This window comes from Festucalex cinctus, chromosome 2 (genome assembly GCF_051991245.1).
Source record: "Festucalex cinctus isolate MCC-2025b chromosome 2, RoL_Fcin_1.0, whole genome shotgun sequence".
Taxonomy (NCBI): domain Eukaryota; kingdom Metazoa; phylum Chordata; class Actinopteri; order Syngnathiformes; family Syngnathidae; genus Festucalex; species Festucalex cinctus.
In genome coordinates this window covers 30,903,963-30,923,090 of record NC_135412.1, presented here as the reverse complement: position 1 = coordinate 30,923,090, position 19,128 = coordinate 30,903,963, and the positions used below count along the sequence as shown (strand labels likewise).

The 19,128-nt window shown below is 40.0% G+C and overlaps 3 protein-coding genes across 3 annotated transcripts; 2 read left to right on the top strand and 1 right to left on the bottom strand.

The window, feature by feature from the left end:
* Positions 1 to 1,180: 1,180 nt before the first annotated feature.
* LOC144013204 (uncharacterized) lies at positions 1,181 to 2,621 on the bottom strand. Its single transcript, XM_077511808.1, has 3 exons — positions 2,603 to 2,621; positions 1,629 to 1,683; positions 1,181 to 1,427 (listed from the first exon to the last, which is right to left on the bottom strand). The coding sequence occupies exons 1-3, from the start codon at positions 2,619 to 2,621 to the stop codon at positions 1,181 to 1,183; spliced, it is 321 nt and encodes a 106-aa protein (XP_077367934.1).
* A 1,806-nt stretch (positions 2,622 to 4,427) lies between these two features.
* Positions 4,428 to 10,636, top strand: LOC144014534 (transcription factor HES-5-like). The gene is made up of 3 exons (XM_077514523.1): positions 4,428 to 4,792; positions 9,544 to 9,655; positions 9,732 to 10,636. Exons 1-3 carry the CDS (start codon positions 4,746 to 4,748, stop codon positions 10,164 to 10,166), a joined length of 594 nt encoding a protein of 197 aa, XP_077370649.1. The 5' UTR covers positions 4,428 to 4,745; the 3' UTR covers positions 10,167 to 10,636.
* A 5,737-nt stretch (positions 10,637 to 16,373) lies between these two features.
* Positions 16,374 to 17,772, top strand: her12 (hairy-related 12). The gene is made up of 2 exons (XM_077515413.1): positions 16,374 to 16,599; positions 17,019 to 17,772. Exons 1-2 carry the CDS (start codon positions 16,531 to 16,533, stop codon positions 17,400 to 17,402), a joined length of 453 nt encoding a protein of 150 aa, XP_077371539.1. The 5' UTR covers positions 16,374 to 16,530; the 3' UTR covers positions 17,403 to 17,772.
* Positions 17,773 to 19,128: the final 1,356 nt, after the last annotated feature.

Sequence of the window (19,128 nt, the reverse complement as noted above, 5' to 3'; positions counted from 1 at the left end):
TGTTGTCCTTTGGACATTAATGGAAAAGTGTTTTGTTTTGTTTTGTTTTGGTGTTTTTTGAGGCAACGACACGCGTCCGAAGAGTTCTCACCGGTTCACCCCCGCAACAATTATCGCATCTTATTGGAAAGACTTTATATGCAGTAATTATAATTTTCTGTGAGCGTGGGTAAGGTTTATTTTAATTGTCTTTAGAACAATGTGTGGCTAATATCATAGAATAGGGGTGGTGATGTGGGGTGGACTTTAATACACACAAGGTAGACTTACTGTAAGTATAACAATGCAGACTCGCTATAATGTGATGAGGTACAAATTAAAATGTTCATCTTATAGGATTAAAAGTTACTTAGTTACTTTTAAATACACCAATCATAATTTTTTTCATACTGTATCAAGTTTTTACGAACGCGCACTATCGCGCAGGTAAAGCTATTTGTTCTAGTGTAGTTGCCGTAGTTAGCGATCCCAGATGGCCGAATTTCTGCGCAAGCGGGTCACCGACGTGCAGGGGTCACCGATCGCGTCTTGACAGGGTTTACCGAGATTTCTGTAACACATCAATAAACAAGCACTTCAGCGAATACCACACAAACAAATAATTTCCATGATTTTATTCGACATGTAAACAATCACTTAACAACAAGCAGCAGTGTTGGGCAAATACCAAACAATTAAAAAAAAGAAAAAGAAAAAAGAAAGAAAAGGGTTCAGGCTGTCTCATTCCCAACTAAGTTTTCCTGTCAAATTAAACATAAACCAATGAGAATTACACTTTGTGTGTTTAACTAAAACAACCACGCAGTGTTTGTTTAGCTTCATGCTAACAAACAATACAAAACGCAATAGAGGGTCAAACGAATAGCATCAGATTTTCTATTATAGATTTTCAGTATAATATGCATCAGCATAAACAAAGTCCTTTGTACAAAGGTATATGGCTTTTTCTTCACAACAAACCTCAATGTGATCTTTTTGAGATCACTCTCAAGTAATATTAAGGCTTATGGTGTAATTAAAAAAATAAATAAATCATTGACCAATTTTGGACCAATCAGTCATTCTGGAGATAAACCCCCAAGTAAAAAAAACAACACAATTTTAAAATGCAAAAAAAAAAAAAAAAAAAAACTCAATTTCCGCAGCTTCTAACGAAACCAAACATTGTAAAATCCATCAGTTACTGGCAGCACAGCGGGGCGACGTCGTCAGCGGGCGAGGGGAACGCACGCAGGGCCTCCCTGGTTGATTTGCTGTAGCCGTTGTGGAAGATGAGGGCTTTTTTCACCGTGAAGAAAGACACTGTCCTGTCCCACGCGTCCGAGCCCGAGCCGGACGTCCCTGCGCTGAGTTGCCTCTGCAGGGCCGAGCGCATCCTCGCTGCTTTGTCTGTGCACTTCCTCTCCATCAGCATCACCTTGCACATTCTGGGCATGCAGGGGACACGTTGGAAAAGTAAATCTAGTGCAATAAGACCAGGCCTTCCATTTTAACGCCTGTTAAATAACAATTCTACTTGAACCAGGAAATGAAATTTGGTTGATCACGTTCAAACACCTGTTGTCAATTTGTTGTTCAGCTTGTTAGAGCAAATTGTCCAAAAAGTACTTAAGCATATCTATAGTTACGTTGTGTGTTGCTCAATCATGCCGGCGTCCACGTTGTAGTCCAGACCGGTGTCGACTTGGAGAAGATTTGGCTCGACAGCCACATGAGGTCCCTTTTTTATACCCTCTGCTGTCGATTTAATGCAGCGCCGGTTCTCACGGTGTTTGGCCAATCACAAAGTGGCATTATGACAATGCAACATGGGAATAAATGAGCTGAATTCATCACATTCAAAGGCTTCAATCCAAACAAACAGGTGGGAGGGCACCCCCGGGCCCCGACCCACTCTGCCTTACTTGGCCCCTTGTCACCCCCAGCTGATGTGTGGTGGGAACACAGACGCAAACATCTGCTCCACAATGTCAAAATTCACCAACCGACCAACAAGACTTGGCGTACAGGTAGATTTATTGATACGGCCCTTCGATATCAAACATCAACACCCTGCTGAAGATCAACCTTTTCACACTGCTGTTATGTTGGTTTCTTTCGTACACTGGAAAGGTTCATGGGTCAAAATGATCCGCGGCCATTTTTTCTAAATATTGTTTCAAGCTTTGCGAGACTTAAAGCCTCCTTTTTTGTTCAGGAAGGGTCAATTTGACAATCTAAGAAAAAAATGTTTGCCTAATTGTTGCTAGCTGTTAGCATAATTGCCCAAGCCAGCTAGCTATTAGCATAACTGCCTAAAACAGCTGTCTTAAAATAAGTAAATAAATAGCATATTTCTAGCTAAAATGTTTTTGTTTCAATGTCTGTGTTTATTCTCACTTATAAAAGTCATGGTTAATCCACAAATATTAAATCAAGCTGATTGGACTCGTCATTTGTTGACATGGTTGTGATTTTTCTTCTATTCCAAAAAATGTAATGATTTAAAATTACAATTAAACTTACTCTGCTAACCTTGTTCTTCCATCTTTTAAAAAAATCAAAAATATAGAATTTGCTACTTGTGTCATATACTATGTTGATGATAAACATAGTGACTCACATTGACCCATGAGCATCATTTGGTAAAAAAAAAAAATAACCACATACAACAGGATGATTCAAACGGGTCAATATTTCCCGCAACAAAGCTGAGGCTTTAAATGTTGCTGTGACTTTTTGTCACCTCGAACATTCAGGAAAAATGCAACAAATATTGTCCAACACGCATGAACACACGCACACAGAAAAAAGTGTCATCTCTCAGTCTCTATTTCAGCCTCCAGTTCACACGGTGAGCATCTCCCAAACTGATAATGGCTGTATGAGTCCAGATGGTGTGCCTGGAAGCCCTGTTGACAAGTCTGTGTTCTTCTGTGTGTGTGTGAGAGAGAGAGGGGAGTGTGCATGGGTGGGGGCGTCGGTTCACTCAATATCTCTGTTGAATAGGGCACACTTCCTTTGTGCGGGCGGCCTCAGTGTCATTAACACTGTAGTGTGGGAAGCTCGGGAGCACCTCATCTCCCACGTTCAGCACAAGGCAGGGACGGAAGCGTGTGACCAAGACATGGCCAGCTGCAGCAGTTTGCGTGTGTGTGCATGTGTGCGCATGTGTGTATGTTATTTATATTTATAGATGTTTTTCTTATTATATGGATTTGGTAGGGGTGTCACAACCTCAAACCAGAGAAGAAAACTGTGTTTGGCACAGTTATAGGCTACTTTTAACACACAATAAAAGACAACAGGTCTTACACATACATTAAGCCTTCTACATTACACTTACTGTAACATGATTGTAACAAGGCATACGTGAGAAACTGATTTTCATTCATAATTTTATTTTTTCATTGATGTGGAAAATAACAATTAACAAAAACACAAATAACCCTAACCTCCATCTCCTAATATTAGTTTCCCTCATTACCTCACATCTAAATGTAAAACCTCAAGTTTAACTACATAAATTAAAAACCTAAGAGGGACATTAAAATGGAAGATAATGTACATTAACTTTTTTCTTCTTTTTTTTAATTACAAGGATTATAAATAAGTAGCATAAATGAACAAAAATAAGTCCAAATGACTCATTGAAATAAAATATATTTTGAGGATAATGTAAACATGAACGTTTTTTAAAATAATAAAACTTTATATGATGCAAATAAAGTTATTTGCATCAGCATCTGCATCAGCCTCTTCAACTCTCTCCTTTCTCTGAAATATCTGATCAACTTCCCGTTGCATTGTCCTTTTTTTATGCCATTTATTCAACAAGTTGTTTCTCGCCTTTTTTTTTTCTCTCAGAAAACACAGCGCATTTGAACCAATCGGATCTAACTATCCATGCTGATCACATGTCAGTCTGTCACATTGACGTGACTCGTCAGCAGTGTTGCCGGTAGTAACGCGTTACTCAAAAAAGTTGCTTTCTAAAGTAACTAATAGTCTAACGCGTTACTTTATTCTACAAAGTAGTCTGATTAAAGTTACTGTCCAAAGAATCAATGCGTTACTCCACATTTTCATGATGAAGGCAAACTATCTCACTGTTGTAACAGTCACAAACAACTACTGCTAACAACGAAGATGAGGCAGAAGTCATTGATCACCACACTGAATTCAGCCATGGTCTGGTCATGAATGGTTTGCACATTCAAAACAAAAGTGATGATACTTTTACTACTAGTTTTATTAACCAACAGGCACACAACACAACAAAAAAAGTGTGCATTATGGACCATAAAAGTGGTAAAAAAAATAATTTATTTCCACCCTCAACTGGTCCGTGAAGCATTATGGGATAAGGTCGTCTCCGCCCTCTCGCCAGGGGGAGTGACGTCAGACAAGTTACGTTTTCAGTAGGGGTGGAACAAAAAAACGATTCGACCGAACCATCGTTCGTCAAGGGGAGCTAAACGACCGTATCGGTTGCGAGTGAGGCTTTATGGTTTTCATAACAATAGCAAGAGTTCTGCGCCGTGCTCTACTTGTTTTGTTTACATTTCAGTAGCATCACCATTCAAGCTACTTCCGTGTTTCCGTGCTCGCGACACGGCGCGCGCGCGCGCAACGAGTGACAACATACAAATGGAGACAGTTAGCAGAAGCCGGTGCCGTACATCTCGTATATTTCCCATGGCTATCGAGTCCTCTCGGTGCACTTGTATGTCCCGGGCCGGCGTTGGTACTGCGCGCGAGCCAAAATGAATAACTCCCGTGACGATCCAATGCATGGATTCAAACGACACAGGTATGTCCCACAGCCAACACACCAGCTAAGCTAAAAGCATACTGCAAGTATCTCATTTCTCAGTTTGTGGCTCCCTGTCAATGTCTACAACTAGCATGAGCAGCAGATAGGAGAACTGAGACGTGCCCGCGATTACGACAGCCCAAAAAACAAAATATAAACAGTAGTGATTCTGTGGTCATCATCGTGTCCAGATTAAAAAAACAAAAAAAGATGTCATACATTAACCAAAAATGAAAGTGATGACAAAAGAAAAAACAATTGTTAAATACAAAAATTGTTGATTAAAAAGGGAAATGAACTTTTGGAAATATTTTTGCATATATTAAGTGGTTAAAATGTGTTTGATAGATTTATTGTTCCATAAGGTGGCTTCATATTTCTTTTGGCTGGACGGTAGGTTTATTTCATGTCTTAAATTTATGTTTCTGAAATACTTCACAATGTGCAAATATTCTGTTTAATTGTGTTGGTGTCTGTCTAAAGGTTAAATATTTATATTTAACATTAAATTATCAACCTTTTGTTTTCCTGATCCTTATTTTGAAGAGAAAAAACAAACAAACCAAAAAACAATTATAACTGTCAATAACTACTAATAAATATTTAAACTGATACATGTGTACACACTGGAATAGCGGAACAAACAAACAATAGAGGAATTTAGGGGATTTTCATTTTCAACCTGGATAGATTTTTATTTTTTGTTTTATAAAAAGTATTTACGTTACAAGAAGTCAAGAGAGACTGCCTATTTTGTTTTTCATAAAAAAAAACTTTATTTTCATGTTAAAAATGCACTTTCAATAAAGTATTTGGAACTCCGTTTCTACTGCATTATTTTTATGTTGAGATGGTGTTATCGGCAGCTGCTGAAAGTAACTAAAAAAGTAACTTTTAATCTAACTTAGTTACTTTTAAAATCAAGTAATCAGTAATGCAATTTAGTTACTTTTAAAACCAAGTAATCAGTAAAGTAACTAAGTTACTTTTTCAAGGTAACTGTGGCAACACTGCTCGTCAGACACACTGAGACGGAGCGGGTGGACTCTGTGGAAAAAATACATAATAAATATTGGCAGAAGTGGATTACTTTACACAAGCACACTGGAACAATTCAGAAGCACTTTATTAGACTTGTTGCTAACACTTGTGTATGTAAAGCTGACATTTGTTTTCTTCTTGGAGATGCGTGTGTGGCAGCCTGGCAGGTTATTATTTAACATGAGGTTTTGAGAGTTGCCATCATATTTGAAGCACCATACCAGATCGTTCTGGGCCCAAGTCTTTTACTGGTTCTACTCTACTCTACTCTACTCTACTCTACTCTACTCTACTCTACTCTACTCTACTCTACTCTGCCAATCCCTATAACCCACTCGATTCTATTCCACTCAGTATCTTTCCCAGACATAGCTGCTTTGGTTTAATGATGAAGTTGCCAGTCCAGATGTGAACATAAAAAGATGTGCACGCAAATGACAGACTCGATTACATACATTAAAGGATTCCAGTCTTGCTAGGAACAGCAGATAACAACTGCTATTATAGATGGACGACAGACGCACGTACACAACTGTGACAGACTACTTAGAGTTGACACAAATACATGAAAGAGGAAGACATTATAGCAGGATCTGTGTGTGTGAGTGTGCGCGTCAGTGCAGAAGTGTGTCAGACCGTGGGAACACCGGAGCAGGCAGGAGTGCGTCGGATGTGTGAACTTGTGCTGGGAGTGTGTGGACACTTTGTGTGTGTTTACACATTGTCGTCTACTGTGAAGTACATGCAGACGCACTGCTTCAAAGGGACCCACTGACACATTTAAGTCAGTGTACGTTGTTCTCACGCTGATTTGGTGTTGATGTCCAATGACAAATGGTAGCTGATGTCATATCATGATGTCATATTTACTATATGCTGTCTACGTTTTGTGCATTTCAATCTGCAATTACCAAAAAAATAAAAAATAAAAAATCAACTGCAAAGAATGAAATTGTTTATGATCGATTTCTACTCCTATTTCAATCCACATAAATTGAATTTCCTTTTGAGGGATTATTATGACTAGATTCAAATAAAATACAAACGGGTCAACATGTTAAACATACAGATGTTTGCAAATTTAAAAATAATTGAATATACAGTAGAATATATACTGAAGAAACATTTTTATCAAACATTTTGGGGCAATTTGATGAGTACAAAAAATATTACACTATTCCAATTGCCAAGGGTGCTAATCCAAGGTTCAAGAGTTCATCTTTGTTTCTTCATTCTGTATTTAACCTTTAAACGAAACCTGGACAACGAAACAATGAACATACATGTTACATAAGTGAAACAAAGATAATTTATCTTTGGTCTTTCATGGTTTAGGGGTGGAGTGTGAGATGTGAACCCAAATTGAGGCGACTGATCAGACAGGAAATGAGCAACGTAGTGATTTATTGATAAGCGGGCAGGAAAACCATGACTTCGACTAGAAGGAACTGGACGTGACTTGACGTGACTGGACTTGACAGAACTGGACTGGACTTGACTTGACTTGACTTGACTTGACTTGACTTGAGTTGAGTTGAGTTGAGTTGAGTTGAGTTGAGTTGAGTTAAGCTGACTTGACTTGACTTGACTTGACTTGACTTGACTTGACTTGACTTGACTTGACTTGACTTGACTTGACTTGACTTGACTTGACTTGCAAAGCTTACCAGACGAGAACCCAGCATGACCCAGCAATGCACCCACACCGACTGGACAAACACAACAGACTAAATACACTAACAACAAATGACCTAAAGAGACACACCTGGGGGAACAAAAACAAGTGACTGAGGGCACTGATTGGTCACACACTGGAAGGGAAGACACACTCAGGTGGACGTGGTTTGACATAACGAGACAAGGGAAGAAACCAGAAATACATGACAAAAACACCAACCACAGACAAACACACCCAAAAAACACCAAAAGAAAACAAAATCCCAACCCCACAGCACCAAAATATGACATGGTCTGTCTTAGCCAATCTCAAATTGAGACTAGGGACTTTGCTGAAGCTGCTGAAGCTCCTTTTCTTCTCAGTCCAAAGTTATTTTAGTTAACGAAAACTAACGAAAAAACTAAAACCAAAATTCAAAAAAGCAATTTCAAAATAAACGCTAACAACGAAATAAAAAAAAATTGAAAATGCTTTTTAAAAAACTAACTGAAACTACATTTTATGTTTACAAAATTATCCATCCATCCATCCATCCATCCATCCATCCATCCATCCATCCATCCATCCATCCATCCATCCATCCATTTTCTTGACCGCTTATTCCTCACAAGGGTCGCGGGGTGCTGGAGCCTATCTCAGCTGGCTTTGGGCAGTAGGCAGGGGACACTCTGGACTGGTTGCCAGCCAATTGCAGTTTACAAAATTTACTAAAACTAATTATAATTTTAGTGAAAATGTCCTTCGTTTTAGCCTTTGGTACCATTATTAATTTAATGCAGGAACCTGTGGGGATGATATTAAGTGTGATTTTTTTTTTTTTAAGTATATTTATTTCGATATTAATCAGAATAAGGACGTTTGAAAGTGTGTCACATATAAGTGACACCATCAAACGTGTTACTTTTTTCATTTTACCATGGTGTTTATCAAATATTGCGCACAAGTAATACATTTAAAAAAAAACTAACACTGAAACTAATTAAAAACCAAGTATTTTTTAAATAACCAAAACTAATAAAAACAGAACCACCCAGGAAACTAATTAGAACTAACTAAATTTAAAAAAGAAAACAGCGAAATAAAAACTAAATAAAATGTAAATTCCCAAACTATAATAACCCTGTCTCAGTCTCATCAAACGTTTCTCCTGAGGGCAGTGGTGTCCAAACTCGGTCTTCAAGGAACCGAGTCCTGCATGTTTTGGATCTTTCTCTACTCTAACACACCTGAAACTCATCAGCAAGCTCTGGGTAAGCCTGATAACGATCCTGTTCATTCAAACAGGTGCGTTGGAGCAGGGAAACATCCAAAACCTGCGTGACTCCGTCCATCGAGGACCGAGTTTGGACACCTAATGCTTAGGATCTCTCATCTTAATTCTGAGTGACATCGTTTTAAAAGAGATTGAAAGTGAATGGATGGATCTTTATGACATAGAGACCAATAAGGTCAATTATTTTATTGGCCTGTTGATCTTGTCTGTATCCAAGTCACATCCAAGTCATATGATAGACTCTCATATTTGTAAAATTGTTCATTTTACTAACTACACTTAGCAAAAACAGAAATCACAAAATATTTTATAGGTGGTACTTAACGTACAAAGTGTGAGAACCACAGCCACACACAGCAACTATCAATAAGAAGCTCTCTCTTTTTTTTTTTTTTTTTTGCGCCACGTGTGCACACTGTCAGATTCACTTTGTGCGTGATTACATCACGGGAGTGCGGCGTGCTCCCCTCGGAGGGTCACCACTTTCCCATATCAACACAAGCAGTGGGTCAGCTACCCAACCTCCCCCTCCCCCCCCTCCGCCCCGGGCTCTTTTCTCTCTCAGTCTATCCCTCCACCTGCTCCCCGGAGACACGCTCCATTGTCCCCGGGGCCATAAACACTTCATTGAGCATGTGGCAGCCCTGCGTTCCTCTGAGCCCCTTCCCGGCCTTCCCATTGGCTCGGGGAGTGTGAGAACCTCCGCTGAGCCTGAGACCCACACATTCATATGGAGATTGGCGTGTATAAATACAGGGAGGAGGCACAGAGGAAGGCAGCTCGCACTCGGAGAAGGAGCAGACCTGCAACCATGGCTCCCGCCGTTTGTGGACCGAGTCACTTCTCCAAGGAGACTTCAGCTCACAAGGTAAACCTCGTTCCTCACTTGACGTCTTGTTGCAACGCCAGTGGACTGGATTTTGATGGTGCCTTATTTTTTTCAGCTGAGGAAACCCTTGGTGGAGAAGCTGCGGCGAGACCGCATCAACACCAGCATCGAGCAGCTCAAGTCCCTGCTGGGCCCCGAGTTCCTCCGACAGCAGCCCGACTCCAAGCAGGAGAAGGCCGACATCCTGGAGATGGCCGTGTGCTACCTGAGGAGCTGGCAACAGCAGCAGCAGCAGCAGCGGCGGCCCCTCACCTCCTCCTCCTGTTCATCCTCCTCCAACGGCTACGCACACTGCGTCCACCGGGCCGTCAGCTTCCTGTCCCACTGCAAGGTCCAGAGCCCGGCCCAGAGGCGGCTACTCGGACACTTCCGGGAAGCGTCCGGCGGGAGCAACGGGGGCCCTCAAAGCACCCTGTCAGCACCGTCCTCACCGCTCAGGTCCAGGAAGGGGGCCGGCCCGGTCAGCCCGGCACTGTGGAGGCCCTGGTAGACGCTGAAAGAGGACCGCAAGCCATAAGTTAAAGACTCTGTGAAGTCGATTTCTTTCGGGTCACCGTGTGGCCAAATAGCTGATGTGTGCCAGTACTCTTTTTGGGAGGATTTGATGAGGTTCAGGTTTTACTGAACGCCATGTATGGTCGCCATGTGATCATGTGTATTGACTGTGACATCACACCCAAGTTGGGTTTAGATTTATTCAAGAATTGTTTGTCTTTGATACCATGTATCACTGAAGCATCCTGTACTGTATCCTATGGATTCACTCGCGCTGTAAATCCTATTTTGATTTAACACTACTGCGTAGCCTTACGTTTGACACCACATTTTCGTGGGAATGTCAGTTGTATTGTTCAAACTGGATGTCATGTTCTACTTTGAATGCCTTTTGAAAAGGAATGATGTGTGCTTCCCTGAGAAGAAAATAAATAAAAAGCTTCAGATGAAGTTTTGCAAAACTTACATATTGCTCATGTGTTTATTCCACAAAGTGTGATGCATTTGTTGCACAATTTGAAGAGAATGCACAAAACACATATCTGGGCAATTATTGTATTGTAGGGATGTTCGATATAACTTCTTCTTTTTTTCTTTTTTTTTTACTAGTATGCAACACACATATATATATATATATAACTGACATCATTTTAAAGAAAGACCAAACAATCCAAACATGGTATTTTCCTTAAAATTGCATGAAACCAATAGCAATTAAAATAAAAAATCTCACCATATCATTAGTACTAAACAAAAATGTGACAAAATATACTGAATAAATGGCAATCTTGCCAAAATGTACATGCACAATGTGAAATCTTGTCCTGTTTAGTTGAACAGAAAGCAATTATTCCGCTACAATCTAACAAAGTTACATTATTTGTCATAATTTTCAGACTAGGTAAAATGGGATCATTTCTCATGGTGCACCTGATGAGCTCTCATACTTTACTAATATAGATGGCAACAACGCATAAATATTATTTTGGATTTTTCTTAGGGAAGTAAAAACCCCACTACAGATTAGCTTTAGCCATGCACAGGTGCTTCAACTTGTAATCAACTGGCAGGTAAATGAGCTTGTCTCCACCTGTTGAATAGAAGCACCAATTGGCTCAAGCCAAACTGTTTCAGGGTTTTTACTTTCTGGAACTGGAACCCCCAACCCTGAAACATTTCACATAAACACTCCTGTAAAGTCAAATTGACCCATCCATCCATTTTCTATATTTCTTATGAAGATTGTGGTTGAACTGGAGCCTACCCCAGTTGTTTGGCAAAATTGACACAAGCTCATGACTGCATGCTGTCAATAGTAAATGAATGCAATGGGATGGTTGAAACCTGTTCCTAAAAAACAAGAGGGGGCTCAGACTGAATTAGAATTCATGTAAGCTGCTTCCAGTACGCAGTCAAGTGCTCGTCATTATTGGTGAAGGATTTTTACTATAGAAATCCGCTTTCCCAAATTATGCAAATGTTAATGAGTTACATCCACGTACTTGATTTCACTGCAGGTGTCCACTGCCAAGAAGTTTCATCTGCTTGGTGGACATTTGGCAACCCCCGTCCCCTCCCTCGTGTCCCGTTTGTGTTGTGGAGGTCGGGGCGTGCTGTCTCGTGCTTGAATTATGTGTCAAGTGTCTCTAAAGTCTTTCACAACTATTTGTGTGTGTACAACTTGTGTGTGGAATGTGGCATTCCTTTCCTGAGACTTTCTCAGGGTCTCGTTGGCCGAGCCAGATGGCGCTCGCAGGCCCAAGCTCCCCTCCGCCTCCCGTATCCCCACCCCCAACAAGAGATCAAACACCGTAGCTAATGTGATGTGTAACAAGACACACTTCTATTGTTCCTGCCCAGGGGCCCTGCTGAATGGTGGCGGACTGTGGGAAACCACAGAGAGCGCACTCACAGAGGGACGGCTTGACGGGAAGACGCTCTCTGCCGCCGACCAGCCGCACTTTATGACAGGAATTCCGAAGCTCAGCAAGTGGGAGGGGAACTTGTCGTCGCAAACAGTTGTGGGCAAAAGAGACTCCCGGCAGGCACAAACAAGCAATGGGGAAGACATAAAGAACACCACACATAATGAAGCTACTGTGTCTCTGGAGGACACACTGAGGAGAAAGACATGTTTATATGATAGATAGATAGATAGATAGATGGATGGATGGATGGAAGGAAGGAAGGAAAGAAGAATGATAGATGGATTTATGATAGAAAGATGGATGGATGCTGGATGGACGGAAAGATGGATGGCTAGACTGACAAATGGATGATAGCGAGATAGACAGACAGACAGACAGACAGACAGACAAACTGATTGATTGATTGATTGATTGATTGATTGATTGATTGATTGATTGATTGATTGATTGATTGATTGATTGATTGATTGATTGATTGATTGATTGATTGATTAGGGATATCCCGATCACGTGATTGGAAACTGGGTCCCGATCACGTCATTTTCAGCTGAACGATATCGGGAGAAAATGATCGGGGTTTTAATTTTTGGCAATTTTGTTATTATTAATTTTATTATTTTAATTTTATTATTATTATTTGGTTTATTATCATTATAACAAAATCATCCAGTGGTAAACATATTGCCAAACAAAACATTTTATTTATTTTTATTCATTATTTTGTGCACTTCTGATGGCACCCCCCAAAATTACTGGGATGGTTTTGTTAAAAAAAAAAAAAAAAATGGAAGCACTTTTTCCCCCCCTCCTTAATAATTTGCCTAGGAAAAAGAAACCTAGAGCGAGACTCGGTATCGGCAGATCCTCAAAATCAGGTGACTCGGACTCGGGTGCAAAAAATGTGATCTGGACATCCCTAATATGGATGGATGGATTTGGAAGGAAGGAAAGAATGGATAGATGGATTTATGATAGAAAGATGGATGGATGCTGGATGGACGGAAAGATGGATGGCTAGATGGACAAATGGATGATAGAGAGATAGACAGACAGACATACAAACAGATTGATTGATTTATGATAGAAAGATGGATGGATGGATGGATGGATGGATGGATGGATGGATGGATGGATATAGAGTGGGATGGATGATGGTCAGTATAGGCAGATTGTTTTGGGGTCATAGCAGTGAAGACAGTTGACTTGATGCAGATGGTGCAGAGGTTTTACGTGTGTGTGTCTGTGTCCATGTGCTTGTGTGTTAGTGCGTGCATGCGTGAGTGTGTGTATACGCGCGGCTGTGCGCGCACATGTGCTTCTGCCCTGCAGCCACAAAAGATCAATTAACATTCCCAGTGGAGCAGGGAGGAGCGGCGTGGGGCTTTTGTGGTGCATTGAGCCTGATGTTGAGAACTGGTGGGAAAGTGGGCGCGCAGGCCTACTCACAGCACACACGCACATCTGGGGGTCTACTCCATTACTACAACAGTGCCGCACTGCTCCCTCTGAGGAGCCCTAACAATTGCCATTAAGTTGACACTAATCTGACACGTCACTTGTTGCCACATGGCTTGCGGCCAAAGTGTGCCACCAATCTTTTAGTGCTGCAAATATTATTATCAAGAACTCACCCAAGAACCTCCAAAATAAGTATTGGCAAATAAGAGGAAGCCCGATCCGTTCTATAATCTAATCCATTGAGCATTTACAATGTCAGTAGTCCTGTCATATTTGTTGCATTAATTCAACGTTGTTTCTATTATTTATCTATAAATTGGTGAATTAAAATGTGTTTCTTTGATTTCTTATAAATACTAAAATATATTTTTTTGCAATAAATAATTTTATATATATATGTGAACATTTGTAATTAATGTCTTAGCTATTTTGTCATTTTACTGTAAATAATAGAAGAAAAATAAACAATTATACATGCGACTGGATGGCGAACAGTCCAGTGAGTATAAGCCCGCCTCTCACCTGAAGTCAGGTGGGATTGGCTACAGCACACCCACAACCCTGTTGAGGATTAGCACTAGAAATTTTACATTTAACACGCTTTGATAAAATTTGAATAAATATATTTCAACCACCTCTTACACCTGAGGACTGAATATGAATACATAATAATTTACTGCATTATAAATAATAAAATGTAAATTTAAACTGTATTGAACGCCATTTTCTGCACAGTCAACTTCACAATACAGTTTTTCTCAGTTGCTATGGTACATTTCTCAGGGCAGAATTGAAATTTCTAAAATAGTAAGTACACTTCTCAAAACCATTTGCACATATGGCAAAACATCATCATGATTCCCTGCAAAAGCCATTTTCTTTCTCAAAATCCTTAATACATATTTCTGTGTCAATGAACAGGCCATTAAGTGTCTGACCGTGAAATTGCTTAGTCATGGTGTTAATATAGCTATACTCTGGAGAGACGTTCTGATGTAAAAGTGAAATTCACACCTTCATGTATGTGGAAGAATGATTGCAAGAGACTAGACAAAATTTATATTTACACTTTTACTCTTTGCACTGTAATTTGTTTACAAACCATCACCGTCCTTGCTTTTTGGCCATAAATTCTCGCCAACATCACAACACTTATCTTCACATGCTATGAAGTATTTCATACTGATCATTGGTGGATCTAATGCTTCACACATTTCCCTTTGTTAGAAAAAGTCCAGATTCATTTGGTAAAAAAAATAAAATAAAATAAAATCTTACGGGAATGTATAAAAAGGCTTGATATGGTATAACAAACTCATTTACCCATTTTGCATGTAAAGACTAAAGCAATAAACGAATGACAATATTTTGTGGAATATGAGACAATTCAACAGAAACCCGTTAAAATACATTTTGATCATAATGACATAATCGATTGATAATGTCTCAAAAAGCAGAGAATTGTGCAAAATCATTGGCGTGGGTGTTCCAAAGCATTTGCAACTTGTTCCAAGAAATAAGAAATTGCTTTATTTATTTATTTATTTATTTGGGCGGCACGGTAGTCGAGTGGTTAGCACGTCCGCTTCCCAGTTCTGAGGTCTCCGGTTCGAGTCCAGGCTCGGACCTTCCTGGGTGGAGTTTGCATGTTCTCCCCGTGCCCGCGTGGGTCTTCTCCGGGTACTCCGGTCTCCTCCCACATTCCAAAGACATGCATGGCAGGTTAATTGGGCGCTCCGAATTGTCCCTAGGTGTGCGTGTGAGTGTGGATGGTTGTTCGTCTCTGTGTGCCCTGCGATTGGTTGGCAACCAGTCCAGGGTGTCCCCCGCCTACTGCCCAGAGCCAGCTGAGATAGGCGCCAGCAGCCCCCGCGACCCTTGTGAGGAATAAGCGGTCAAGAAAATGGATGGATGGATTTATTTATTTATTTACAGTATTTAATGTGCACAAGCGTTGAACAAGTATTATTATTTTTTTTTAGAAATTCTAACAGATGGACATCCATCCATCCATCCATCCATCCATCCATCCATCCATCCATCCATCCATCCATCCATCCATCCATTTTCTTAACTACCATCAAACCCAAATTAAGAACGATAGGAATAGCTTTCACACTTTCAGTTTTTGAATAGTTCAGCTCGTAATGGTCTCCTATTCATACAGTATATGATTATGTCATTGTTAAAACAAGATATTCGAATGGTGTTCTAAGACTTTTGCACAATATGGCATATGAACAGCTATTCAACATGTGCTAGCGGCTAGCTTTAGCTAGCTATTTAGATAAATACGGTAAAATAAATTCACTTAGATAGATAGATAGATAGATAGATAGATAGATAGATAGATAGATAGATAGATAGATAGATAGATAGATAGATAGATAGATAGATAGATAGATAGATAGATAGATAGATAGATAGATAGATAGATAGATAGATAGATAGATAGATAGATAGATTGCCTTCATTTTCATGACTATCTTTCTTTCTGTTTTGTTTAAATATAAACATAGTATACAACCTGTTCCCAGGAACATTTTACGTGTCCACTGTTCCTGTTTGTGTGCCACACTTGGACTTAATTAGTGCAGTGGCATTTGGCTTTTTAATGACAGCAAAGTCCTCTTTGAAGCCCCAGCCCCAATTCCCTTCCTCTTATTTTGAGCTCTCCATTATTGTATTTTGACCATAAATGCGCGGTGATGAGTTACTGTGCCCTGCTTTATCACTCGTTGCTTATCTTGGGAAACATGCCCGGCACAGATACATGACCTCTGGGTTATTGATGCCTCTTCTATTGTTGTGTTGAGAGTCCCACTGGTCAGAGTGTGGGAACCCCAGCCCAGCTTGAACCACATGCCTTTGTTATGCTAATGAGAACCTATAAAAAGAGGAGCAACCCGTGCACACGCACCAGAGCTGACACTACTGTCATAGAAGACGCTTCTCCTCTACACCTGCATAGACATGGCACCTTGCTCCTCCAACTTCACCTTCATGCAGCACGGCGGCATCTCAGAGAGGGACAACGTCAAAGTAAGTATTGGAGACAAGTTTTTCTTAAATATGTCACTGAACAGAAGACATATGTGAAGATAGAGCGAAGGTGTCAACCGCAAACCTGAACATTTTATCTGTCCTGCTAAGGCAAATCCTGTATGCCTAATTCATGCAAGATTGAAATGTATTTTTGTGATAGTCCAGATAATTGAACAATAGTTGAACAAGCTACTGCAATATTGGTACTGACATTTTTCCAAAATGCAAACAAATGATCAGCTTAGCAAAGACTCATGAAACAGACTTCATCTGTATTTTGTTTTGCCTTAATGGGCCACCTGAAATGATGTGGCAAGCCAGAGTTTGACACGTTGACCTTTGACACCCTCTGAGGACAACCATATTACAGTATGGCCATGTGCTGACCTACACGTCTCCTCTCTTCCCCTGTTCAGTTGAGAAAACCCGTCGTGGAGAAAATGCGTCGGGATCGCATCAACAGCTGCATCGAGCAGCTCAAGCTCATCCTGGAGAAAGAGTTCCACAAACAAGAGCCCAACTCCAAGCTGGAGAAGGCCGACATCCTGGAGATGACCGTCAGCTTCCTGAGGCAGCAGCTGCAGCCCGCCGCCGGTGCGAGTAGCGGCGAGTACAGCCGGGGTTACTCTCACTGCTGGAGGGACTCGCTGCACTTCCTCTCGGCGGGCCCCAGCGACTCGAGGGCCTCGCTGCGTGCTGAGATGGTCCGGAGGGACTGCGGCTCCTCTCCGGTGTGCTCGCCCAGCAGAGGAACCAGGCTGCAGGAGAGCAACGGCAGCGCAGTGTGGAGGCCTTGGTAGAAGAAAAACCCATTTCATAGGAAATACATTTCTCACTGTGCTCCTTTTGTCTCATCATATTGATGGAGACTGAAAAGCCGCAGCATTCCCTTATCTCTATTTGCTTTGACTGTTATTCACCATTCAACCTTTATTTCTCTGGTTTTTGCGTGATGATGGTTTTATTGACTCGTTTACTCCAGTGGAGTTTTATATCTTATTCAATTGTAACAGTGTATCTCTGCCATATTGCGTCGTACTGACAGCTCATGTTGAGAATATTTCTCTCTTATCTTTGGATGAACTATGCCAAATTGTATAATGCTGATTGATGTGATATATGTGGCTTTGTGTGTGTGAATGTGACTGTGTTACTGATTTTGCTATGACATTTATGCTCTTAAAACTCATTTTGTATGACAATTGCCAATAAAAATGAAACAATCATTAAAAAAAAATCACATTGATGTATATGACTCTCTGTAAACAGCACCTTCACTGTAGCCAGTAGGATTACTTGACTAAATGGCCATATTACAGTTAGGTATGGGTAAGTTGTGCACACTAAAATCCTGGCAAAGTAGCAAATTTTACAGTAGTACTTTTTAAAATACTGTAAACTAAAAGTACCATCCTGGTAGGCATGTCTGCCCTTAGAGTGGATATGTCCAAAGTGTAAATCTTGGCTCCACAGGATGTACCCAAGCTCTCGCCCAAAAAGGCAGTAGGTGTTGTAGGCTGATGCTAATGAGGCAGACAAGTGCTACAAAAATGGATGGTCCAGGTATCACGTAGAGTAAGTTATGTGACGTTTTTGTACATACAGAGCAATTACTATAACAATGCCATAGCAAAATGTGTGTGTATATATATATTTCAATTTCTTTAGTACAAATACTTCATTGACCTCACAGGTTGGACAAATAATGTGTTTATTATGTTCTGTTTTGTTGATTCTGTTTGGATTAGATTAACTTTTGTTTCATAGTTTTCCTAACTCCCTTTTTTCATATGGAATTTGTAATAATTTAACATTTCTGTTTCTGAAAAGTGATTATTTTTATTTGAAAGTACAGTGTTTCCTTGCTATAATGCGGTTCACTTTTCGCGGTCTCGCCGTATTGCGGATTTATTTCAGTGCAATTCTGCATGGATTTTTTTTTTTTTTTTACAGTAATGTATCTATTATATAAAATTTATGAAGGTTTGAACATTGAGAATATTTAAACGAGAGAAATGTGACAAAAAGTAAATGGCTTGATGACAAAAGTGTACAAACTGTGTGGTGAGGGGTTTTAGAGCCTAAAAACATTTATAATAAACGTAAGACATAAAGCTAGCTACTTCGCGGATTTCATTTATTGCGTGTATGTTTTGGAACCTAACCCCAGTGGAAAATGAGGAAACACTGTATTATTATTATTATTATTATTTTTTAAACAATTTCTCACTAAACAAAAGATTCATCGATTTATAATGAAGTAGCACATTGAAATAAACAATCTCATACATATATTTAACATTTTTTAATTTATTGTATGCACATTTAGTTAATCGGAATGAATGACAATGCAATTTAAAATAAGTATTATATTTGGGCACAACTATCCATTATAGCAATAATATTGATACAGATGATATTGAGGTAATGAGGATGATAAAGGCAATGAAAATTCAATCAGATTTAGCAATTTCATGATGAATCAACTTTAAACCTTTATAGCTATATTCTGGTCTGGTTGGTATC